General features: G+C 52.8%; 2 protein-coding genes across 6 annotated transcripts in view; both read right to left on the reverse strand.

Moving 5' to 3' along the window:
* The window catches only part of LOC127037761 (unconventional myosin-Ie-like), a 37,538-nt gene extending 20,575 nt beyond the window's left edge, over positions 1 to 16,963 (reverse strand). The window contains exons 1-4 of one of the 3 annotated variants that reach the window (XM_050929801.1): positions 16,426 to 16,522; positions 14,658 to 15,083; positions 4,024 to 4,161; positions 2,599 to 2,688 (exon numbers count right to left, since the gene is read on the reverse strand). In XM_050929801.1, the coding sequence (XP_050785758.1) occupies positions 2,599 to 2,688; positions 4,024 to 4,161; positions 14,658 to 14,660 (231 nt within the window). In that variant the 5' untranslated portion in view covers positions 14,661 to 15,083; positions 16,426 to 16,522. Of the gene's footprint in view, positions 1 to 2,598; positions 2,689 to 4,023; positions 4,162 to 14,657; positions 15,084 to 16,425; positions 16,523 to 16,900 lie in introns of those variants that run through there. The other 2 variants (XM_050929803.1, XM_050929802.1) reach the window with 2 other exon arrangements.
* Positions 16,964 to 21,201: 4,238 nt separating this feature from the next.
* Positions 21,202 to 25,259, reverse strand: part of PI4KB (phosphatidylinositol 4-kinase beta) — a 56,813-nt gene continuing 52,755 nt past the window's right edge. For all 3 annotated transcript variants that reach the window (XM_050929822.1, XM_050929821.1, XM_050929823.1), the window contains one exon: positions 21,202 to 24,917. In XM_050929822.1, the coding sequence (XP_050785779.1) occupies positions 24,736 to 24,917 (182 nt within the window). In that variant the 3' untranslated portion in view covers positions 21,202 to 24,735. The remainder of the gene's footprint in view (positions 24,918 to 25,259) is intronic.

Raw genomic sequence — 25,259 nt, forward strand, 5'->3', positions numbered from 1 at the left:
GCTCCCTCTACCGGCGCCCCAGTTCCCTGGGACAGAGACAAGGCTGCTGGGTTTTCAGGAGGGGAGTCAGGAACTGCAGTGAACGGAGCACCCAGATGCCTCTTTGGGATCTAGGATACTAAGCAGGGAATGTCTCTGCACCTGCCACTAGGGGGCAGGCTGGGAGCAAGGCAGCTCCCATGGGGAGAGGCGATGGGGCGCTGCAGGCAGGGTCCTTGCTGGAGCGGGGCGTGGCTCGCACACGCCTCCTCGGTGTCCTGGCAGCAAGGCGGGGCTCCCAGCTGAGAATTCCTGCCAGGATGACTCACCAGCTTCAGGAATTATCTTCCCCTCCCAGGGGCAGAAGGGGACTTTCCCAGCTGGGATTCACTCCCGGGGCTCCTTGTGGGTCATTTCGCCAGATGCACCCCCTCGAAGGCCAGGCACTGACGGGGAAACCCTTCTTCAAACTACAGCCAACCCCCACCCCATTTAGTCAAGCCAGGCTTAACTAACGTTTTCACTCAGCATACGCCTGGGGATCGGCCTGGAGGCTGCTCTGGGAGACAGAGCTGGGCGGCCCTGGGCTCCCTCCTATTTGGGGAGCAGGCCCCACTCTGCTACATAGAATCATAGAAAATTAGGGTTGGAAGCGACCTCAGGAGGTATCTAGTCCAACCCCCTGCTCAAAGCAGGACCAATTCACAAATAAATCATCCCAGCCAGAGCTTTGTCAAGCCTGACCTTAAAAACCTCTGGAAGGAGATTCCACCACCTCCCTCGGTAACCCATTCCAGTGCTTCACCACCCTCCTAGGGAAATAGTGTTTCCTAATATCCAACCTAAACCTCCCTCACAGCAACTTGAGACCATCACTCCTTGTTCTATCATCTGCCACCACTGAGAACAGCCGAGCTCCATCCTCTCTGGAACCCCCTTCAGGTAGTTGAAGGCTGCAATCAAATCCCCTCTCGCTCTTCTCTTCTGCAGACAAAATAACCCCAGTTCCCTCAGCCTCTCCTCATAAATCATGTACCCCAGTGCCCTAATCATTTCTGTTGCCTTTCGCTGGACTCTCTTCAATTTGTCCACATCCCTTCTGTAGTGGGGGGACCAAAACTGGATGCAATACTCCAGGTGTGGCCTCACCAGTGCTGAATAGAGGGGACTAATCACTTCCCTTGATCTCCTGGCAGTGCTCCTACTAATGCAGCCCAATATGCCGTTGGCCTTCCTGGCAACCAGGGCACACTGATGACTCATATCCAGCTTCTTGTCCACTGTAATCCCCAGGTCCTTTTCTGCAGAACTGCTGCTTAGCCAGTCAGCCCCCAGCCTGAAGCAGTACCTGGGATTCTTCCGTCCTAAGTGCAGGGCTCTGCACTTGTCCTTGTTGAAGCTCATCAGATTTCTTTTGGCCCAATCCTCCACTTTGTCTAGGTCACTTTGGACCCTATTCCTACCCTCCAGTGTATCTACCTCTCTGGACTGAGGAGGAGCCAGAGAGGAGCAACCAAATGGCCCATCTAGTCCAGGATCCATCCAGCCCATCACTGGATGCGCCAGAAGAAGGGAGAACTTCTCCCACAATCTCCGCTCCCTGTGCATGAGCAGGTTCCCTCTCCTCTCTGCCAGCTAGAACAGGGGCTAACAATACCAACCCACCTCTGTAAAGCACGGAGAGATCCATGGACTGAAGTTGCTACTTGTTACTGGCTCAGGGGAGAGGTGCAGGGGACTAAGGGTCCGACTTCCTCTATAGCCCAGGCCAGAGAACCTCACCCAGTGGTTCCTACATCCAGCCCATATCTGGTGGTTGAGCTAGAGCACAGCTTTTAGAAAAAAAATCCCACCCTGATTCCCAGAGAGCAAGTTATGGAAAATCCACCACGATCCTTGGTAAATTGTCCCATGGGTAAATTACCCTCCACTGCTAAAAACCTTATTCCTCATCAAAATTTGTCTGGTTTCAGCACCTTCCAACTACTGGATATGGCTCTGCCTTTGTCTGCTGAAGAGTGGTGTCCTATCAGAAATCTCATCCCCCTGGACGGTGAACATATCACCCCTTAGCCCTCTCTTTGGTAAACTAAATAGATTAAATCCCTCCCGAGAAGGCAGGTTTTCTCAATACCAAATCATTCTTCTAGCTGTTTTTCTGAATTTTCTCCTATTTGTACAGCCCATTGGAAGTGTGGGCCCCAAAAACGGACCCAGTAATAGTCTCCCGAATGCTGCATACACTATATGCCCGTTTACCCGAACTGCCACATTACCCCACTCCCATGTGTCTCAGAATGAGACACTCACGCTGGGGGACGAGGGGGGGATCTGGATCATGCGAAGGTTTGGATAACAGGGCAGAGACCCCCCCCAGCCAGGACTGCAAGGAGGACAAGCTCCCAGCTGGGGGGAGACCAGCCTGCTTCTGAATGGCTCCTGCCCTCTCCATGATCTGAATCAAATCCATGTCCCCACACGCTGCTATTTGATAATTACCCTGCATAGAGGTACCCCTGCTCCCACTCCACGGGCTCTGCTACGGGGAGGGGTTCACAGTGGAACTGGTGGGATGTTTTGGGGGCTGTTTCCCCATTTCCTCCCCCTCCCATTACTTACGGCTCCCTGGTACATGTCAATCTCACGATCGGTGAAGTAGGGCAGCTGTTTGAAAGGGTTGACGGAGATGAGGACCGGCCCGATGTACGTCTGGGGTTTCTGAGATAAGGACCAACCAGCGACAATAGGAAGTGAAGATGCAATGGAAAAGAACCCAGGGTTCCTCAGAGCCAGATCCAGATCCACCTGTCCCACACAGCCCACCCTGCATTTAAAGGGCCGCACACGGTTATTACATACAATCACATTCACCCCCCCGCCCCACCGAATCCGCACAGCAGCAGACACGCGCTACCTGAATTTTGTTTAGCAATTTTTTTTTAAATTTTGGCTTTTCATCATGATTCAGGATGAAACAAAACCCTGAAATCTCCAAATTTTTCATGAGACAGAAGGGGGAGGTTTAGGATGGATATTAGGAAAAACTTTTTCACTCAGAGAGCGGTGAAGCACTGGAATGGGTTCCCTAGGGAGGTGGTGGAATCCCTTTCCTTAGAGGTTTTTAAGGTCAGGCTTGACAAAGCCCTGGCTGGGAAAATTTAGTTGGGAATTGGTCCTGCTTTGAGCAGAGGGTTGGACTAGATACCTCCTGAGGTCCCTTCCAACTCTGATATGATTCTATGAAAATCTGTTTTCCAACTGGCTCTAATTAGGGGATTCTCCGAGTCAAATACTGAATTTGGTCCCATCCATCCATGCCTGGGTTCTATTCCTGTCTCTACAGCCCTACTGGGTGACTTTGGGCATTCACATTCCTGCTCTGTCCTTCGGTTTCCCCTTCCCATCTTTTGTCTGTCACACCTATCCAGACTATGAGCTCTCCCAGGCAGCGACTGTCTCTCACGCTGCGTTTCTGCCTGGGCCCAGCCCAACACACTGGGGCTGCTACCAAGATACAAATTATACTAATAATCCGTCACGATACTGATATGATCGTTAAAAGCATCTCACTGATGCCTGAGACGCCATATTTGGGGTTGGGAAGGAATTTTCCTCCGGGGCAAACTGGAAAGAGGCCCTGGAGGTTTTTCGCCTTCCTCCGCAGCGTGGGGCACGGGTCACTTGCTGGAGGATTCTCTGCACCGTGAGGTCTTCAAACCACAATCTGAGGACTTCAATAACTCAGACACAGGTTAGGGGGTTGTTACAGGAGTGAGTGGGTGAGATTCTGGGGCCTGGGTCGTGCAGGAGGTCAGACTAGATAATCATAATAGTCCCTTCTGACCTTAAAGTCTATGAGATTGCTCCTGGCAATGGGCCGACCCAGAACCAGCCAATCCTGGGAAAGCTGGGGCTTGACCCCTCCCATCCCTTTGCAAACTGCTGTCCCTTTGGGCCAGGGAGCAATCAGCATTTCCCTCCTCCCCTGCCACATCCTCCAAGTTCCCAGCGTCGCACTCCCTGCTCCCAGCCCGGCAAGGATACGAAGATGTAGTCATCCAGGAAGCGTTTCTTGAGGTTCTCCACGATGGCGTCCTCGCTGATCTTGGCCAGCAGCACCATGTCGTCCACCCCACTGTGCTTGACATTCTGCGCCTGCCAGTGGTAGCGCTCCTTGCTGCCCTGCGCGGGGAGGGGAACACAACGGGACAGGTCACAGCACTGGCTAAGCTCAGGGCGAGGGAGCCCAGGTGATGCTGGTGCTCAGCAAACATGGTGCCCTCAGCTGCCTCCATCAGGTTCCGCTCCAGACAGGGAGGGGATGGCTTAGGGCTGTGAAACTGGTGGTTTGGGCTGTGAGAGTCCGGCACTGGGCTGGCAACCAGGAGATCTAGGTTCAGCTCCCTGCCATGGACACCCCATGTGACCCTGGGGGAGTCATGTGATCTCTCTGGGCCTTGGTTTCCCATCTGTGAAACAGGGATCCCCTTCCCCTGCTCTGTCTGGCTCAATCATGGGCTCTGCCTGTGCAGCGCCTGGCCCAGTGGAGCCCCAATCTCATCTGGGTCTCCTATTATTTGTATTACGGTAGCACCAGGGCACCCTAGTCACAGACCAGAAACACATTGTACTAGGCACAGTACATTACTTATTATGTGTATTATGGTAGCGCCTAGAAGCTCCAATCATGGACCAGGACCCCAGGGTGGTAGGCACTGGACATTATTAGGTGTATTATGTTAACACTTAGGAGCCCCAGTCATGAATCAGGACAGCATGGCACTAGGCGCTCTACATTATTTATTAGGTGTATTACAGTAGCACCTAGGAGCCCCAGTCATGGACCAAGAGTACATGGTGTCAGGTGCTGTACAAACAGACCAGACTGTTCCTGCCCCAAAGGGCATGGAGTGTAGCTGCGACCATGAAAGCCGAAGCCTTGTCTGGGCTGCACGAGTACTTGAGACCCTCAGCCTCTTGCCCAGTGCCCTTAGGCCAAACTCTTCTGCCTTGTCCTGTGTAACTGGCTGCCGTGGTCCACCCTAGAAGAGGCTGCATGATGCCCGGGTGTCTGCAGCTTATAAACTGAAATGCAGGACAACGATGTTACAAAGGCCAAGAGGATGTAAATCTATGATCAGTCTCTGCCCCAGCACCAAGACACCACGAGTCTCTCTCTCTCTCTCTCTCTCTCTCTCTCTCACACACAAAATTATCTTGTTTTAGCGCAGAGACGTGCAATGACTTTGGGGTCTTGCTCTCCATTCAGCATCAACAAAGAGCTACGCTCTTTTTCCTCATCTGGCCAGGAATTCCCACCGTCTTGCCAGCCCCAGGGGATCAAAAACCAGGTGTCAAGCCCACAAAAATCGTGAGATTGGGGTAAAAATAATGAGATTTAATAAACAAAGAAATGCTGGGACCCTATTTGCCATGTTTTTTTGAGCCTTTAGAGAGTTGTGCTTCCAAGTGTTTCTGCATAAGCACCGGGGCCAGAAACCTGCCTTTGAGAATCTTTAGCTTTAATTAATTAATTTTTTTAAACGCTTGTATGACTCTGGGAGCCGGGACTTAAAAAAAAAACAAAACTAACCATATATTGCAAGACTCGTGGTAAAATGGTAAAAGTTGGCAACATCGCAAGTGCTGTATCCTGAATTCGGTGCACGGCTCTGGGGTAAGTCACACCCCTCCCCCGCCATGGGTGTGCCTCAGTTTCCCCATCTATACAACAGTGCAACTGACCCTCCCTTGCAGAGGCTGCTGCAACCCTGCCAGGTGTTTTTACCATCCCGGGTGCATCATGAGGGTTTGACTTTCCCCTCCCTGCCAATCTCCATTATTAATTGACAGAGACGCTTTGCCCTTGATTTCAGCCGGGAGAGAAACTGACCCAGATGGATGGAAACAGAATCCTCCCAGGAGCACAAACAGCTCTTGATCTAGTGGTCTTGCCCAGTGGGTGGGGAGGGCTGGGATGTACGCTACTGGCAAAGGAAACCACGATTCTTGCCCCCCTGGGTTAACAGCTGGAAGGATCTGGAGCACCCAGGGTGAGATGGGAGGGAGGAGGGAAGAGCGCGCGAATGTGTGTGTTGTTTGGGCTGTGTATGTGCACACGATTGCCCCTTGCCTCCCTGCAAAACAGACAAACCATAATTCACTTCTCCCCCCCACCCCCACTGCATCAGCACAGAAGGTAGGTGGCTCTGCCCTGCCCCCTCCCCAGGCTGGGTGACCGCGATCAACACCCCCCCCCCCGCCCTCCATCCCAGCTCTGAGCCAGCAAGAAAACTTCAGACAGGCTCCTGGCTGTTGCCAAGCGCTCCTTCCTCCGGCCCACACAGACAATGCGAGCGGGTCAGTTGCTACGCGACCGACACTGGTGGCACTCGGGTAGGGAAGGGATGGCAGCGGGAGGAGGAGCAGCGCGGAGGGAACGCCACAGAGGCTCCAGCCGAGGCTAGGACAACGTTCTGCTTGCGGGTGCTTGGCCATGCCACCCCGGCCTGCGTGGAGCAGGGTCAGACAGCCAGGCCTGAGCCCTGGTTGTAGCCATGGTGCTGCTGGCTCTCCCGCAGTATTTAGGGGCTTAATTCAATCCCCAGCTCCCAGAGTCACGTGAGATTCTGTTTACTTTAAGAAAACCCAAGTTTCTAACCCTTGTAAATTATCTGTTCTCCATCTCCACAGTATCTAAACACCTGACACGGTACAGCATGTCTACCCTCACAGCCCCCCAGGGGGCAGGGCAGCACAATTATCCCCATTGTACAGAGGGGAAAACTGTGGCATAAAATGACTGGTTCAAGGTTCCACAGGGAAGTCTGTGACAGAGCAGGGAAGTGAACCCAGGAATCAAGTCTGAAGCTGGCACCCTAACCACTGAGCTCTCCCCCCTCTCTGTGGAAAGCTTGGCACGAGCCCTGAAGGCTCAAACAGTGTTTTTGTTTGTTGGTTGGTTTTAAATCTGCAGATTTTTACAGCCAATCTGGTGATTTCTGGGGACTGACTCCTGGTGTTTGAACACTTGGGGCTGGTGCCTGCATGCAGTGACACCTGCCTCGTTCACCCCTCCTGCTGGCCCAGCTCCAGAGAATGCAGAGTAAATATGAAAAAAAACATATGATGTATTTGGATGATGGCAGAGCCCATGGGCCCTTTGGCGCTAGGCCAGGTGCAGGCAAACTTTTTGGCCTGTGGCTGCATTGGGTTTTGGAAATTGATGGAGGGCTGGTTAGGGGAGGCTGTGCCTCCCCAAACAGCCAGGCTGTGCCTCCCCAAACAACTCCTGCTTCTTGCCCCTTGATGCCCCTCCCGGACTCCTGGCCCCCCCCGTCCCCTGACCACCCCCACCCCATCCAACACTCCCTCTCCTTCATGACTTCCCCGCCCGGGACCCCTGCCCTATCCAATCATCCCTTCTCCTTGACTGCCCCCAGAACTCCTGCCCCTGACTGCCCCCCACCACCCCATCCAACCCCTACTCCTTCCTGACTGCCCCCCAGGACTCCTGCACCCATTCAACACCACTCCCGTTCCTCACCCTCTGACCACCCCAACCCTTATCCACACCCTCTGACCACCACGCCAAACTCCCTTGCCCACTATCCAACCCCACCTGCCCCCTACCGCGCTGCCTGGAGCATCAGTGGCTGTCCAGCTGGAGCCAGCCAGGCCACCACGCAGCACAGAGCACCAGGTCAGCTGTGCTGCTCAGCTGCCCAGAGCATTGCGCCGGCGGCATGCTGCGGCTGGGGGGGAGGGGCCAGGGGCTAGCCTGCCGGCCAGGAGCTAGGACCCGGGCAGGAGGGTCCCGCGGGCCGGATGTGGCCCACGGGCCGTAGTTTGCCCACCTCTGCACTAGGCGCTGGCGAAACAGGGAGCAAACAGACAGGCCCTGCCACAGAGCTCTTAGCATCTATGCAGATAACAAGTGAGAGCGGGGGAGATAAACTCCTGTGGACACTAGCCAAGCACTAGCTCCGCTCTGCCCCAAAGGCCGGGACCAGCCTCAAGGACAAGCCAGGCCGGGGCACAGGAAGCATCTAACGCGGCTGAGACTTGAATGCACAGCAGGGCCGGGAGGGGAGGCAATTAGCTTCACGCTCCCACAGGGAGGATGGCGTTCAGCATTCCAAAGTTGGGGGGATCCCTGCCCTTGTTAAAGGGGGGAGTTGGAAAAGTTACCCCGGGGCAGGAGACTGGGCTTGGGGCTTTGCTTTGCTCTTGTCCTAAATGTAGGTGGTCAGCTGGCTGGGGCAGAGAGCAGCCCCATTCCGATCCCAGCCTGGACGGGGCCTGGGCAGGCAGGGCCCTCTCAGTCCGGTCTGAGCTCAGAGAGCTGCTCAGAACTCATGGTGCCCCAGGCCGGATTCTGCTCCTCAATCCAGAGCGCATCCCCGAGCGGCAGCATATGCCTGGCACATGGGCAGGGCTCATGGCAGAGCCTTCGTACCACCACGGAGTGGGGCAGGTAGCTGGCGAGACCCCAGGGGCAGCGACTGCACCAAGTGACATAAGCCCTGCCAAGCCTTTACCACGTAAAGAGCCTGTGGCCTGACCGCTGGTGGGCAGGACACTTAAGTGACAGCGTCTGAGCCTCCCCCACTGAGGAGGGCATCTCAGGCCGGGCCCACCCTCTGGGGCACTCTGGAACTCTGGCCATGTTAAGCCTCAGCAGGCCTGTGAGAAGGGAAATGCTATTGCCAGGATGCCGAGGGGGAAACTGAGGCACGCAGGAAGGAGGTGACTCACTTGCCCGAGGTTCTAATGTGAGTCAGCGGCAGAGCCAGGAATAGAACGATGGGTCCTTTCTCTTGGCTCTGCGTTCTAACCACTCAACCACACTTGGAAATGAACCCAGGAGTCCTGATTTCCAGCCCCCCAGCCTCCACCATCAGACCCCCCCCACCCCGGCCCTCAAAGCAGGGACTAGACCTCAAGGAGTCCTGCCCCCCCGTCCCTCCCTGCTCTAACCACTAAACAACGCTGCATTCCTACTGCTTCACTCATTTTGGCGTCTCTACTCCCTCAGCCAAGGGCCAGCCCCAGTATCGTATGGTTGTGAAACTGCCTTCTCTGGCAGCGTTATACATTAACCCGAGCTGGGCGTGTGGGCAAGATCCCAGCCCGGCTCAGGAAAACTTCCAGGAGAACTTCACTGCAGCACAAGAAATGCGCCACCCTGAACGTCACACAGAGTCCCTGAAATCCAGAGCGGCTCCAAGCCTCACGTCCACACAGCCGCGAGTGCAAACCTGCCTACCCGGGAAGCAATGCCAAGGAGGGTTGAGCCCAAATCGCACCTCACTTCAGCCTCTGCAGGTTCCTAACACTGGCAAAACCCCACACCTTGGGGAGGTCCTTCAATAGACCCCTGCACAGACCCCAACTGAGATTGGGGGGCCCCCTGTCAGGCCAGGCTCTTTGCAGACCCCAACTGAGATCGTGGGGGGGCCATATTGGGCTTGGCCCTGCACAGACCGCAACTGAGATCGGCCCCCCCTATCAGGCCAGGCCCTGTGCAGACCCCGAGATCGTGGGGGAGGGGCATATTCGGCTGGGCCCTGTGCAGACCCCAGCTGAGATCGGGGGCCCCCGTCAGGCCACAGTCTGCACAGCCTTCCCTTCCCCAACCAAGATCAGGGCCCCCATCATGTGGGACCCTGCACAGACCCCTCCCCTCGCCTGAGATTGGGGCTTCATAGTGCTGGGTGCTGCTCACACACCAACCCTGACCAAAGTCTGGTCCCCCACATAGTGCCAGGTGCTGCACGCCCCACTCCCAACCCAGATCACACAGATTCATTTAGGTTCTAAACTCTTTGGGACAGGGAAAGTTTGTACAGCCCCTGGCACCACAGCTCCAAGGCGCTACAGCTGCAAGATAACAAATCGTTCCAGACAGACACAGGGTGGGAGGGGAAACCGAGGCACAGAGCACGGGTGAGACTTGCCCAAAATCACCCAGCAGACCAGAGCCAGGAACAGAACCCAGGTGTTCCGAGGCCCAGCCCTGTGCTCTACTCACTGGACCGCACTGCCTTTCATTAATCCTTGTACCAGGATTTGCCCCCCCGATCTCGGTTGGGGTCTGCACAGGGGGGGCCCAACGGGGGGGGACTGATCTCAGTTGGGGTCTGCACAGGGCCCAGCCTGACAGGGCCCCCCAATCTCAGTCGGGGCATCCACATAGTACCATAATCCATTTAACAAGCCATGTGGGCGACTGTGAAAATCCCGTCCCATTCCCTTTCCAAACCTGACGCCCTCAGATGTCACGGGGAGCGCTCGCCCCGCTGCAGGCAGTCGGACCTGCCGGCAGGGCATGCAGAGGGTACCCCAGCGGCGGGGCTGTGGGAGGGGGAACCAGGCAGGCTTTGGAAGAGCAGAGAGATTTCACTGGCACAGGACAAGCCATGACAATTCACGCTCGGCTCAAGGAGACAGAGCTACCCCCGCTAGCCAGCAAGGGCAGCGTGAGGAACTGGGGGCCTGAGACACATCCATTGTTTAAGGCACTGGGTTTGCTATGGGCAGCGTTATCCTTGCATGGCTGGGCACTGCCCAAGTTGGGATCCTGGCAGCTCTGGGGTGCAGCACATCATCTCAGCTGCAGGTGTGGGGTGTGTGTGTGAAAGCCAGAGCTCTGCTACCAGGCCAAGGTTTGCCCCAGCTAGTGTATGTAGTAATGGACCCCCCCAAGGCCCGTCAGTTCGCTGTGCATGGGGGAGTTTAGGACAAGATCTGACACCTTGCGTGTCCCTCGAGTGCACCCACCCGCATGCCTATCCCCCGGATCCACATGCACACACCACCTCCAGCAGGCATGTCCCCCCCGGGACCCCTCCCCAGCACGCACATGCTCCTGCCCCTCCCAACGCATGGGCGTGCCCACACACGCCCGCCCCACCCCCACACGCTGCCCCTGGCTCTTCCAGCACACAGGGCGGGGCTCCCACAAACACAGCTCCAGACCCAGCCGGCACTGCCTGCTCCGCCACTACCGCTCCCCGGGTAACAGGGGGCTGGGGCTGTCCCCAGAGGGCCCAGCCAGGAGGAAGCAGGGGATCCCCTGACCAGGTCCTGGGAGGCTGGCACTAAGAATAGGCCCCGGCAGGAGGAACTGAGCTGAATCACAGCCCCGGGCCAGGCATTTCAGCATGGGAGGTTGCTGGCACATGGCTGTGCAGGCCAGATCCTGCCCCAGGGGCCCCCTGCCCAGGGCCAGGGCTGCAGGGCTCCCTGGGGCTGTACAAACAGCGGGGAAGGGAGTAGGGTTAAGAATTAACCAGCCGGGGGGGGAGGGAGGCGTGGAGGTTTGCTGCAAAGCCACGGCCTGGTCAGGCTGGAGGCGAGAAGCCTGATCCTGTCATGCTGTGAAACACGCCCCTCCCTGATCACAGCAGTGATGCCTCTTCCCCACGCCACCCCCTCCTCCCTTCTCAAATTGCCTCACCACGCCATTCCCACTCATGGGTAGAGAAACTGAGAAACAGAGACTGTCCACCCCTCAGGTCACAGTGACAGATTTGGGAAGAGAACCCAGGAGTCCTGGCTCCCAGCCCCCTGGTCTAGCCACTAGACCCACTCCCCTCCCACAGCTGGTTTCCAGCCCCACTCTGGGCTCTAAGCAGCAGCAATGACTGTCACACACATGCATTAATCACACTCTATTAATAGATTCCCAGTGACCCGCTGGGCGCAGCCACCTACCGGAGTGGAGCCGCTCCACGGACGGGTTGGAGGGGAAGCCTGTCCGCACATAGGATAGAAGCCAGCAGGGTCCATGCTCAACATCCACCCCAGTGGGTCTCAGCTGTGAACACTGGACCTGGTAACCAGGATCCAGCCAGGACCCCCCAATACCACTTGGGAAGAGCAGGGTGGTTGTGCACCCCACAGTCACATGCCACAGATGGAGCCCCCCGGCTAACCCCAGCCAGTGACCCCTGCACCTGACCAGCGCTTGCTGGCCCTGAAAGGTGGGGTGGGGCTGCACCAGGCACCCCATCTTCAGCACCACAAACCCACAGCTTCCCCCTTCGGAGGGGGGAGTCTCTATAGGTGGGGGGCAGGGAGGGAAGTTACGGGCACAGAGACTGCAGCCGCGGCAGCATTTGGCGGATGGGAAGTGGGGGCAGCAGAGAGGAACGGCCAGGATCTAAAGCACCATCACAGAGGAGGCCGGCCATGCTGGGCTGGACATTGTGCCCACGGTGCCCCTCCCTCAGGAAATCAGCAGGTCGGCTGAACCCCACCACTCCTCCTGCCCCAGGAAGGAGGGGCAGCTGTGCCCCTCCCCACACCCCCTGGGAAGCAGGGATGGTCTCTGCAGAACGGTTTTAAACATCATCAAAAATTCAAAGGCCCAGCTTCACTGCCCCACCCCCGCCAATTTTGCCAGACTTGCGAATGGGACTATAAGCACATCCAAAAACCTCCTCCCACAGCAACCACACCAGAGCTGGTGTTTACACAGGCTCTGCAATAAGTCCAAGCATTTAGGGGAAGGTTTGAAAACCTGAGAGATCTGGCTCCTGGAGCCAGGGCCATGAGCAGCAGGCCAGTGCAGGAATGGGCTTGCTTGACCGAAACCTCATTACACAGGAGTGCAGGCAGGGCCTGCCGTGATAGTGTCCTGCGGGAACAGGACACACCTGGATCCAAGATGGGACACTGCAGTGTTGCCACCTCTCACTAGCTGGTACTCTTCGCCAAGCCCCAGCTGCTGGAGTTTCCCGCCCTCATGGTCATGGAGAAAAGCTTAAAAACCCAGCCTGTAACCCTAAAACCTCAAAAACTTTATAACCACCACCACCCATATGTGGTCAGTCGGTTTGTTTTATTCCGGATTTTCATCCACTTGTGGTTGATGTGGAGCAGAATTAGCTCCTCCTGTGTTTTAGATCCTCCAGTCTGCTACAAAATTACCCAGGTGAGAACTAGTAAAACATCATTTAATAGGGAGGGTAATTAACCAGTCGAACAGATTCCCAAGGGACAAGGTGGATTCTCCAGCACTTAAAATCATTGATATTGAGACTTTCCAAAAGATGGACTGTAGCTCAACCACCAGATATGGGCTGAATGCAGGGATCACTGGTTTTTTTTTTTGTCTACATGGGGGAACTTGACTGGCACAGGCATTCCAGAGTAACTCCCCCAAGTAGACAAACTATTTCAGAATAAAAGGTTGTACCCAGGAATAATTACTCCACTTTGCGCGTGGAGAAGTTATTCTGGAATAGAGCATTCACACGGAAGCTGTTGTGGAATTGTTACATCCCTCAATTTCCTCACAGAGACATAGACTAAGGGAGAGTCCCTGGCTTGTGCTATGCAGGAGGCCAGATCAGATGATCAAAACGGCCCCTTTTGGTGTTTTAAAAATAAAATAAATCTATTCAACATTGACAATGCAGCCCTGGGCCTGCAATTCAGGTCGGTGCCCGGTGCAACGGGGCCCAATTCGACACAAATTGCTCCCCCAAATCCCTTGGCAAACCCATCTGTAACTCACACACTCACCACTTATCACAGAAACCAAACAGCCATGAAAACAAAGCCTAGCCCATGCTGGGGGAGGGAAGGGCTGAGCCATCTAAGCATCAGGTTTGAAACAACCAGTGTTCCTAGCACAGTCCTGTTAAGGGAACCCTGAGCTGGCATCTGAACACCTTCCTCCTTCCCAGGAGCCCTGGGACTCACTGTGCCAGGTGCTGTACTAACATTTCTAAAATGCCTCTCACCAGTCGTTCCACACTAAAGCTCCCAGGTGTTTTTTATGGGGTCCAGTAAAGTCGGTGGCACTCAGAGCGCCTCCTTCCATCCTCTGCTCTGACAGAAATACTAGCTACACCGTCAGACAACAGGGGAAACAGGCACCTTTCAGGGGTTCCCGGGGTGAGCGTGCCAGGAATAACACCCCCATCTTCCAAGCCCTTTAACATACACACACCCCTTAAAAACATCACCGTCTCCTGTCTAAACCCCTCCAGGACACTTAGCACCAGCGTAAATGTCCATTGTAAGGCCCCAATCCTGCAAAGGGACCTGCAGAGGCTGCGGGGGAGTCAGGGGTCACGCAGTGCAGAGAATCAAGGGCAGGATTGAGGGCCCAAACCTTCACAAAAGGAAGGGAGCAAATATTCAGGGCAGAACTCAGCCAGGACCGCAAGCACCCCAATGAGTCAGAGAACGTGTGGGGACCACGCAGGCAGCTGGCTGGCAATGTTCTGCCTGCATCCTAGAGCGATGCAACAAGGATCTGGCCCTTTGAAGAAGTTTGGCTCGGAAAAGCAAAACCAACCCCTGCAGAAGCCGCAGAGGTTCCCCAGCCTGGGGAATAAGCCAGAGGGAAGAGAGAGAGACGAGAAGGGGAAGGTTTCTTGGGAATCCCAATCAGGCCAAGGAGGATCCTTCGCAGCCCAGAGGCTATTTCTGACCCAGCGTCTCTCTATCCCATTTGCAAGGTGATTCATGGCAGCTGCTGCTCCTGGGGGCGGGAGGGGGGAGGGAAATGGGGATTTAAGAGCAAAGAAAAAACTCTTCAAACGTCCCATTAGCTAATAATTAAACTGGGGAACGGGAGGGGGGGCAGGAATTTATGGGATTTGCTGCGGGCTTGGATCTCAAAGGGACTGAAGCGTCTCCAGAGGGAGCAGGAAACTCACCATGGCTGGATCGTGGTGACTTTTCCCCCCGGGTGGCTCAGCAGGGACCCATGGCCGGCGCCGGGTCTGGCTGGTCCTGTCCTGGGGCGCTTCGGAGCAGAACCTCTCTCCGGGGAAGGCAGCAGGAGAGGAGCCGCGCTGGGCAAAGATGGAAGGCGGGGCTGGGTGTGCGGAGGGGCAGGTACAGGCAGGCAGGTGGACGCCGGGAGCCTGGCTGGCTGCACGGAGCGCTCCCGGGCTGTGCAAGGCGTGGGGAAGGGAGGGGAGGAGCGCGCACAGGCGCCCCCTGGTGGAGCGGAAAGGCAGCTGCGCGCAGCTGAGGGCTCCCTCCTAGTCGCTCCTGGCCCCTGCTGGGAGAAAGGGGAACTGCAGCGGTTGGAAACGGGACTTGGGAAGTGTCAGAGGAGGAGCCGTGTTAGTCCGGATCTGTAAAAAGCAACACAGGCCTGGTCTACACTAGGGAGGGCAACGTAAGAGACGCAACTTCAGCTAGGGGAATAGCGCAGCCGAAGTCGACGCATCTTATTTCGACTTAACTCCCGTCCTCGCGGCGCGGGATCGACGGCCGCGGCTCCCCTTGGCCCCCCGTCGACTCCGGTACCACCGCTCACCCCGGTGGAGTCCCGGAGTCGACAGGAGTGCATTCAGGGATCGATATTTATCCCCAATACATGGATTGCTACCCGCCGATCTGGCGGGTAGTGTAGGCATACCCAAAGAGTCCTGGAGCACCTTATAGACTCACAGATGTATCGGAGCATAAGCTTTCGAGGGAGCATTAAGCTTTTTCGCATGTGTCTGACGAAGTGGGTATTCACCCATGAAAGCTTATGCTCCGAAATGTCTGTTAGTCTATAAGGTGCCACGGGACTCTGTCGCTTTGGACTTGGGAGATAGACCAGAGGTGGTGTGTGTGTGGGGGGGGGGTGAGCGGGACGTTGTCTACACAGCAACTTGAGTCCAAGCTGCCAACTCAGGCATGAGCCTAACTCCCCTTCCATTGTCACACTGACCCCTCGAGGTGGGAGGGTGCGAGCTGGAGTCAATCCAGGACCCAGGGTTCAAGCCCCAGTGCTTTGCAATGTAGCCGTAGGGTATGTCGGTGCTGTAGTAAAACGCCCACAGCTGGCCCATGTCAGCTGACTCAGGGTCCTGGAGGGCTAGAAAACTGCAGAGTAGATGTGAGGGGAGGATCCTTGTGAAGGTCTCAGCCCCTCTCCAATGCAGCCCAGGGTTCGTAGAACTTGAGTTAACGGACCCTGGGTTTGTTAATCTAGGGCTTGAGGGTCTACACTCATTTGTAACCCCAGCTTCGGAACTGTTGAACCCTGGGGTCCCAAGAGGGGGCTTCATCATCTACACTGCGTTATAGGGGCCTCAGTTCAACCCCCATATCCCAGACCTCCTAGCGCCTTCCCAAAATGTGGGTGCTCTAGTGCATTGTTCATGGTGCACCATGGGAAAACCTGACTGTCCGCCAACCTTTGGACCAAAGAAACCAGAGGACAAAGAAAGTTGGTCTATGGGATTGTGGGATACTTTTGACAGACTCCCAGAGCACGAGTCCAGGGGGGCTGTGTCTCCACCGCAGAACAATAGAGCTTGAACCCTGGGTCCTGGCTTGACTCAGGCTGGGAACCTTCACTCCTGTGGGGTCCTGGGACCACGCGTCTGAGTCCCAGCTTAGCGTGATGTGTGTGTAGACAAAACAGGAGTTAGGCTTGAGCCTGAGAGCAAACCCTGGACTCACATTGCAGTGTAGACATACCCTTAGTTCAGTGCTGCAAGGGGCCTTTTTTCCCCTCCTTGTGTGTGCTGGTGTTCACGCGTCCAGTGCTGCGGGATCAGCTAGTTCAGAACTTCAGCAGCCTTGGGGGGGGGGGGGGGGGTCTTCTTTTCCAGTCTAGATTTTTCAGTGTCTAAATTAAACAAACATCTAAAGTCAGTGAGCATTCCCTCTTCTGGCAGGCATGTGCCTTTAAAGTTGCAGCTTTTAGCGCAGCAGCGAGCACTGAGGAAATCTCCCTGCCAACTGGGGAATCTTTAAGGCAGTTTCAAACCTAGGGCTTGGGAGATATCCCTGCTCTGCCACAGACTTACCAGGTGACCTTGGGTAAATCACTTAGCCTCTTGGCGTCTCAGTTCCCCATTTGTACAATGGGCACAACAGCACCATCCTGCCTCACAGGGGTGTCACAAGGATAAATACATTCAAACATTGAAGTGCTTCAAGATGTACTTACAACATTTTTCAGAGAAGAAATATTTTAAAATGTTTTACCTGGTGTCTCTGCTGTCCATTTTACCTGAAAATTAAAGCTTATGATCAAAGATCTGTAGGTAGCTGAATCTTGCATTCTACAATCATAATTTGTATATTAATATAATAATTGTATTGATTTACAACTACATGAATTACAAATGGACTATGATTATGCTTGTATCATGGTTATAATTCTAGCACATATAGTATATACAATGTATTGTATATACTAGAATCATTTATAATTGCATTACTACATTGCACTATTAAATTTATATTAGAATTTGCCTATTAATAGATGATCAAATGTTTACTAGCTGAATCTTGATGTTCACAGCCGTTATAATTTGCATAAACATGGTATTGGGAGTTAAAGCTGGTTAACAAAAAAAAGAAATTTTGTTTAAATTTAACCCACCCACCCCTTATTTTACTCAACATTTCAAAACAAACTTTTTAATTTCAAAAAATTCTCCGTCTCTAGCTGGTCAAAAAATAGGGGAGTGGTGAATTTCATCAACTTTTTCTAGTCTCTAATTTCAAAATATCAAAATTTGAATGATATTCACCACCCTGCGGTCGATCTAACCGCCAGCATCGACGCGAGTAGGCTGACAGAAGAATTCTTCTGTCAGTTTAGCTCCCCGAGAGATGGATTAAATTACAGAGATGGAAAATCCTCTTCCGTCGATGGAGGGAACGAAATTCTACACAGCAGGTCAGGCTGAAGAATACAGAAGTAGTATCTCCTACCACGGTCCAGAAAACCAGCAAGGGCAGGGATGCCTGAACTTGGAGTTCAATGGAGAACAACAGACTTGGCGAGACAAACCCACTTGTTTAGAGGTTAGCTATAGAATTAGTACCGGGAGGAGAAAAGGGGCTGCAGCGAGGCCACTGCTGATATGACACAGGTAACCTAATTCAGCAAAGTATGTTGCTAGCGGACTAGGGCTCAGGAGACCTGGGTTCTATCCCTTGCTCCACTGGGTGACCTAGGGCAAGTCACTGCATTGCTCTGTGCCTCAGTTTCCCCCTCTGTAAACTGGGGAGAATGTTACTGACCTCCTTGGTAAAGTGCTTTGAGGTCTACTGATGGTAAGAGCTAAGGAGTACAGTAACATAAGAACGGCCATATTGGGTCAGACCAAAAGTCCATCCAGCCTAGTATGCTGTCCTCCGACAGTGGCCAATGCCAGGTGCCCCAGAGGGAGTGAACTTAACAGATAATGATCAAGTGATCTCTCTCTCTCCTGCCATCCATCTCCACCCTCTGACAAACAGAGGCTAGGGACACCACTCCTTACCCATCCTGGCTAATAGCTATTAATGGACTTAATCTCCACGAATTTATCCAGGTCTCTTAAACCCTGCTATATTCCTAGCCTTCACAACTTCCTCAGGCAAGGAGTTCCACAAGTTAACAGTGTGCTGTGTGAAGAACTTCCTTTTGTTTGTTTTAAACCTGCTGCCCATTAATTTCATTTGGTGGCCCCTAGTTCTTATATTATGGGAACAAGTAAATAACTTTTCCTTATTCACTTTCTCCACACCACTCACGATTTTATATACCTCTATCATATCCCCCCTTAGTCTCCTCTTTTCCAGTATCACCATTAACTTTAAATCACGTTGAAGTCCCTGGGAGTTAGGCGCATGCTTAAGGGCTCTGCTAAATTGAGGTCAGACCCCTTTTCCTTCAAGGAAGGTGACCAAGCCCAGCAGAGGTAAGGCATGGGACCATACAGGGTTTAAGAGAAGAGCAAACAGGAAAAAAAAGAGCGACTCAGTCAGATTTAGGATATTTACAGCCCCCAGAGGGGTTACTACTCATCTCTCACAGGATCTGCCTATTTGAACAGCAGAAGCCATCACTAGGTCCCATCTATGCTCGAGAAATTACGCATGCAAGCCACTTGCACTGTCCAGCAGCTCCCAGAAGCCAGTTCTGGCCAGCAGCAGCAGTCACAGATTGTCCTGCTGGGGTATGGTCCCATCTCTACTAACCCAGCAGGGGAGCTGCTCCCATCAATGCTAGGCAGACGGCAAACACTGCTTCCCAACAGGGCTGACAGCTTGGACCGCTCAGGTTGTGGGTCTGGCACTAGCCGCGCGGTGAGTAGAGCCGTAGCTGCCACCATCAGGAAGTTGGAACGAGAACACACGAACGAGAAGGGCAAACGCTGGTTTCTGCTGGGGCGGGGGCAAGGAGCAGGCAAGTGGGAGAGAGAGAGGCTCTTATCCTCCATCCCAAAATGTCTCCTTGATGCAGTTTATGGATTAAATTACTCTAATGACCCTGACCCCTTTATGGGGTCAGGCACCCAACCTACCAATGACAGGGTCTGCTCAGGACAAAGACCCAACCTAGAGTTACCTGGGAGTAGCCAATTACCTAAGTGGCTGGGCAGAAGTCAATTAGTTATGAAGCGCCTGACTGGCCTTATAAAGGGCTACGGGGACTCAGGCAGGGCGCCCTAGAACACAGAGGTTGTTCTTGAGCAGAGAGGTTTCTCAGAGGAGCGGTTTAGAGGACTCCCCAGAAATGGGGACCTAGGAAAGGTGCTGCTGGAGGGGAGCAGCTAAGCCCTAGGGAGATCTGGTCCCAGTGACAGGACCAGGTTGCTAGGGAACAACGTCCCACTCCAGAGAGGAGCTGCAGTGATTTGATCACTCTGGAGAGGCCTGAGTCCAGAGAGGGACCCTTCCCCGGGTGATAGCAAGAGGCCTGACTGCAGAGAAGGATCCCAGGTTGATGGGGCCTTTCTGGCCATGAGCCAGGACAGAGGGACTTGGGTGGGGCTGAGAGACTAAGATTAGTTGGCCTCTCTCCGGACACTGGGGGTGAAGACTTGCTGCAGTTGATTGGTCTTTGTTTGAATAACCCAGACCCCTGAAGGGGCTTTGTTTGCTACACAAGGACTTCACTGAACTTACTCAAAGTCCACTGGGGAAACTGAGGCAAGGACACAAACTCAGCACCAGGCCACCAGGGGGCGCGCAGGGCAACAGGGAGAGCTCCCATACTATTACAGGTCCCTCCTGGCCTCGATCTCAGACTCTGGTGTGCTTGTCCAGGGCACCGAGTGCGCTGCCTGGCTTTCCAGAACACTTCCCTTTTCTTACGAGGATTCTCCACTCCCCACATACAATTCTGCACAGACTCAGCCGAAGCCGCTCAGCCACTGGAGAGCCAGGCTTCATGGCAGTTTAAAAACTGCAGAGTTTGCCACTGCCAGGGCAGAGATCCCAGTCCGAGGTAGAAGGAAAATGGGCACTCAGCCTCATACACTTCTAATCAAACCCTCCAGTTTCACAGCTCTCTGCCTGGGGGCCAGGCAGCCAGGGCACATGGGAATGGGATACAGAGCCTTCTCCATTTCCAGGGTGCTGGGTCAAATGCAATCCAGTCTGGGGAGTTGGAGGATGGGAGTCGAGATCCCCAGCTCTGCTACTGGCTCGCATGACTTCCAGGCTCAATGCCTCCGACTCCGTCACCCACATACTCAGCTCAACAATCCACCTGAGATCCAAATGAGAAGCATGGCTCATTCCTTCGCCTGCATCACCCCCAGTAACGGTAGTTCTGCACGCAAATCTCAGGGGCACACGTGCATCTCCGTGATTGTTAAAAGCTCAGTGAGACTTGCCTCACCCTGTGACTCATTGGATCTCAGTCAACCATTCTGTTAGTGATGCACGAGGGGGAACAGAACCCAGCTGCCATAGCTGAGCTGGCTCGATAGAGCTGCTAACTTAAGTCAAATCTCATCCCCATCACTAGCTGATCTGACTACAATACCCACCAGGAAAACATCTACCAGGTAAGACTGGGCCACTATTGAGACCCTTCCATTCCCCGAGTCTAATTCCAGCACCTTAAGCACAAGACCATCCTTCTGCTCTGCCACTGACTCACTGCATGGTCTTCGTCAAGTCCTATCAGAGTGCCTCAGTTTCCCCAAGCGTAAAATGAGGATAAAGCTTACTCACCTGTGTGCAGTGCTTGGAAAGCCTCTGATGAGGATTACTATTCAAAGGAGGTTACAAAAAACTAGATCTGTCCTGAAAGCCACAGTTAAGTTCAAGATCTGCCCCCAGGTGTCAAACTCTACGACATGCATTTAATCTGTTTTACGCAAGCCTAGGGGTGTGATAGAAAGAGACTGGCTTGGAATACATAGGAAACGCAAAGCAATCTCCCACCAGAGCTTTCCTCTTGAAGCTTTTTGTTAAGCCATCAGCAATTAACGAGACGCAATCAACAATTTCTGCACCAGCTTTTCTGTTTTTTTAAAAAGGACATTTTATTAGAAATCAAGTTCTGGTTGTATATTTTATTTCTGAGCTTGGCCCATCCTTACTGAATAGGAAAATAAAAAATCCCCACACATTGAAAGGTTCACATACAGTCTGTGTAGCCAGCAGCAGCTGTCAGAAAGGGTGTTCACTTCTGCTCAAGGAGAGGCCATTCCTATGGCCTATTAGGATCTTATTTTTGTCCCTCTCCTCTTGCCGTCAAGCAGCCCATCCCCTTTTAGCTATTCAAACCTACTCTCCATGAGTATGTTAAATGAAAACTACATTCCAAAGGATCCCATCCAGATTATGTGGCAACAATCTGCAGAAGTCACCCAACTGGTTGGGTAACTTGTATACAGGGACACCATTTCCCCTGCCACTTGCAGCAAAGCTGATACTAGGGGCTCAGTACATCCGATCACTGGGTATCCGTATGCCATTTGCTACATTAAAGGGCAACCCGGCTGCCGTTCATCTTCAGGTTAGTGTAAACGCAGAGGGGAAAGCTAAAAAGCAAGACGGAGTCATTTGAAGTGTCTGCTTGAGGCTTTTTACAGCCAAACAAGCCTGAGTCGTGGCAGGGGCTGAAACACGAAGATAGCAACTAAAGCAGTTTCCTGACAATTCAACAGGCTGCTAAGTGACGTACAAATGAGTAAACGAAGCCTAAATTTGACCCAAAAGTTAAATCCCAGTGATCCCCACCAAAAAAACAAGCCAATTGCCAAGTTTTAAAATGATCCTCTCTCTGCTCCGAAACTCAGCAGTAGCCAAAATGACTAACACGTCATGGGCAGCGCCTGCAAATTGCTGCCCTCAGAATTACCACTGCCAGGTTGATTACAGAAGTGCAACCCCATTCAACACTGCAGCCTGCAAATCTGCTTCTGTGCTACAAAATGTGACAAGTATCACTAATTTTTCCAACATTCATAGTAACTTTTTGTCCTTATATTAGAGCAATACCACCCCACCCCACGCACTGATCATCCAAACAATTCTATCATTTCTAGCTCCACCCCCCTGGCGCTGCAATGCTGGGTCTTTCCCACAGAAATTCAGATTGTTCCTTACAATCTACGGCCCCTTTTCCGCGCCATTGCTGGCTGCTCCGGAAACAGCTGGGTCACAACAGCAGTTACAACGAGGAACTGAAAGGGAAAAATTAAAAAACAGAACAGACAAACAAGACAAAAGCAACTAGGTCAGTGTTTTGGGGGGGGGGTTGTAATGAAACTAGTGCTAGATCCTTTTCTATTTCCACCTGCAAGGATGAGAATATTGCTACCCAAGCGTTCCCCATTCCTTGCAAAGTCAATGTTTCAGGAAATGAAGCAGACTCTAACACAAATGAAGGGTTCAGTCTCAAAGGATCGGTGGAAATTAAAGCATGGGGTGGGGGGTGCAAACAGAGGAGGAGAAGAGTTCAGACCTTTCATAATTTCTTCGGTGGACAGTAAAAAGCCATACCTTCCGTTTTGCCAATCCATTTCCAAACTGGTAACAATAACTGGTTTTGAGAACAGGGAGTGATGGAAGATTATGCCCCCCCACCACCTGTGTCTTTTAACTGCAATTGGGAGACAGTTAAGCCTAGCTCGCTGCTCATCTGTTAGAATGCAGGAGGGTACACAGTGGTTTGAACTGCTGGTTGCAAAACGTGGAAATATTGCCTCTTCCTGCCAGAAAGCTCTATCCCATAATGTTAAAATACAGTTCAAAAAATGCTACATAATCAACATGGCAAAGTAGCTCTGAACAAACACACCTATTAACATGAGAGTTGACAACAGGAATCAATGGGGGGTGGAGGAGAACAAGGACTGAGGTAACAAATCACACACACTCAGGTAGTCGGGGATTCCACCATCTGATCAGCAGCTGCAGGAAGGTGAATACACCGAGGGGAGACAGGACAAGGGAGGGGACTTGTGTCTGAATAGAGCTATATCAATACAGAGAAGTTTCAACAAATCATACCTTGTTGCTCTTTATAAAGTACAGATGCTCTCAGCTGGACAGTAGCAGAAAGGGAGTTTTAAAAATGAAATCAGCCCAGCATAGAGTTATGTCCATGCCCTGGATCTATATGCCAAACAGCCAGGACTTACGACTTCACAGCTGCACTCTACTGGTTCTTTGCAATAACTTTGTGCTTGTCAGCATCTGCTTTTGACCTGTTTCTGGGGATGAAAAATTAGCACGATCACTTCTTTACTTAAAACTGAAAAAAGGCACTAGCGATGCCCTGCTTGCCGCAAAACTAAAGAGCAACCAGTCTCCTGAACTCTAGCTAGGTATGCTAGCAAGGTAAGATGGATAATAAGCCTATCTGGCCTTCAGTTACCCTAGGGAGAGAACTAGCAACATTTTGCCTCACTCGCTGGGAGCCATGAAACTTGGCTCATGGCAAAATACCCCACCGAGGAGGGGTGGGCCAGGTTATAACCTCCAGGGGAACATTCTGCATTTAAGAGGTCCGATCCAGATAGATGTAAAAACTCATCATCCACGGAAATGTAACCCCTCTGTGGATACCACACACAAAGCGAAGTGCAGCCCTGCTGCTGAGTTCATGGCTTTGCGAGTTCAGGGATCGTCAGCCAAGGACAAGACATTCAGTGTGGCACAAATCCATGAAGCATTCGGTCTGATATTATTGCAGGGGAAAGCTTCACAGCCCCAGATTTGTGGAACAAAGTCAAAAAGGTGCCCAAAGAAAGACAGATGGGCATGCGGTTGCATGGCCAGACTATGAGAGATGTGGATGAAAGGAAACAAATATATCAAAGTCCTAATAACCCCTATGCTCCAGAAGGTTAAGACTGTGCTACATGGGTTGTGTCTAGTGACCTATGATCTCAAGACACGTTTGTTGTCTAACTTGCAACTTAAACTTACATTAAAATGTGCAAAGGGTGAAAAAAGCCAAACCAACATCAGGAGACTCAAATAATGCTGACAATGCTGTACAGGTACATGCAGGGTTGGGGGCTGATGGGGATTCACCGCAACCGCATTCAAGTGGTGCTAGCAGAAGGCTCAAAATATCGGCAAATACCAGACTCAGGGAGAAGGATGGTTTTGGCCCCCTCCACCCCAGGCCCTAAACATTTATGAAACCGTGGAAGAGTTCACAGGACATCAACAGGCATAATACTGAAATAAAGATGGAGGAACTGATGTACACATGGTTCTGTTGTCCACAGAGCGCTGATGGCTTTGTCTCACCAACGCCTGGGCCCTGCGGTCACATTAAACGTGATCGCAATGGTTGCCACATGATCCTTTTTATTTTAGTCAATTTCATGCGTAGATTTCACTTCTCTCAACACTGTTTTTTGTTGGTGGTGGTTTGAGAGTCCGATAAACCCAGCACACAGGAGGTGATACTACTCGGCTCCCTTCACCAGAGGGGGCAAGACCTTTTCCCTCGGCCAGGTGGTAGGTCTCCAGCTGGGCACTGTGGCTATGACAAAAGCCATCCTCAAGTTGGTGGCAGGGGCGCAGCCATCACATGATGCCATTGGTGAGGTACTGGAAGCCATCATAGAGTTTGGTGGTGATCGACCGCATGCTGCCATCCACCATCTGTTCAATGAGCATCTGCAGCTGCTCCTCCGTCATGTTCATGTGGAAACGCTCCTTCAGGTTGCGGATGGTACTGGAGCCATGGAAACAGGGCAGCTGAGAACCTAACACATCGGGGGAGGAGATGAGGAGCAGAGTTAACAGCGAATCCTAAAGCAATGGGAAGAACTTGCACAGAATAGTTGTTGGAGCAGCCTGGCTTGGGAGGCACATTTTGCAACTGCTGTCTAGTAATGACAGTGAAACCTGCACAGAGGGTCCCTTTAAGGTCTTGTCTGCACTAGGAAGCGATAAGAACATGTGTTCACAACCACAGCACTGAGCCACATTGCCAGCTGGTGTAAAACGGAGTAGCACCATCAACTCCAGTGGACTTGCACAGACAGATCTGGCCCCACTAGTTCCAATGGAGCTGCAGCCATTCACAGCAGCTGGAGAGCTGGTCC

The sequence above is a fragment of the Gopherus flavomarginatus genome, chromosome 20 (assembly GCF_025201925.1).
Source record: "Gopherus flavomarginatus isolate rGopFla2 chromosome 20, rGopFla2.mat.asm, whole genome shotgun sequence".
NCBI classification, from domain to species: domain Eukaryota; kingdom Metazoa; phylum Chordata; order Testudines; family Testudinidae; genus Gopherus; species Gopherus flavomarginatus.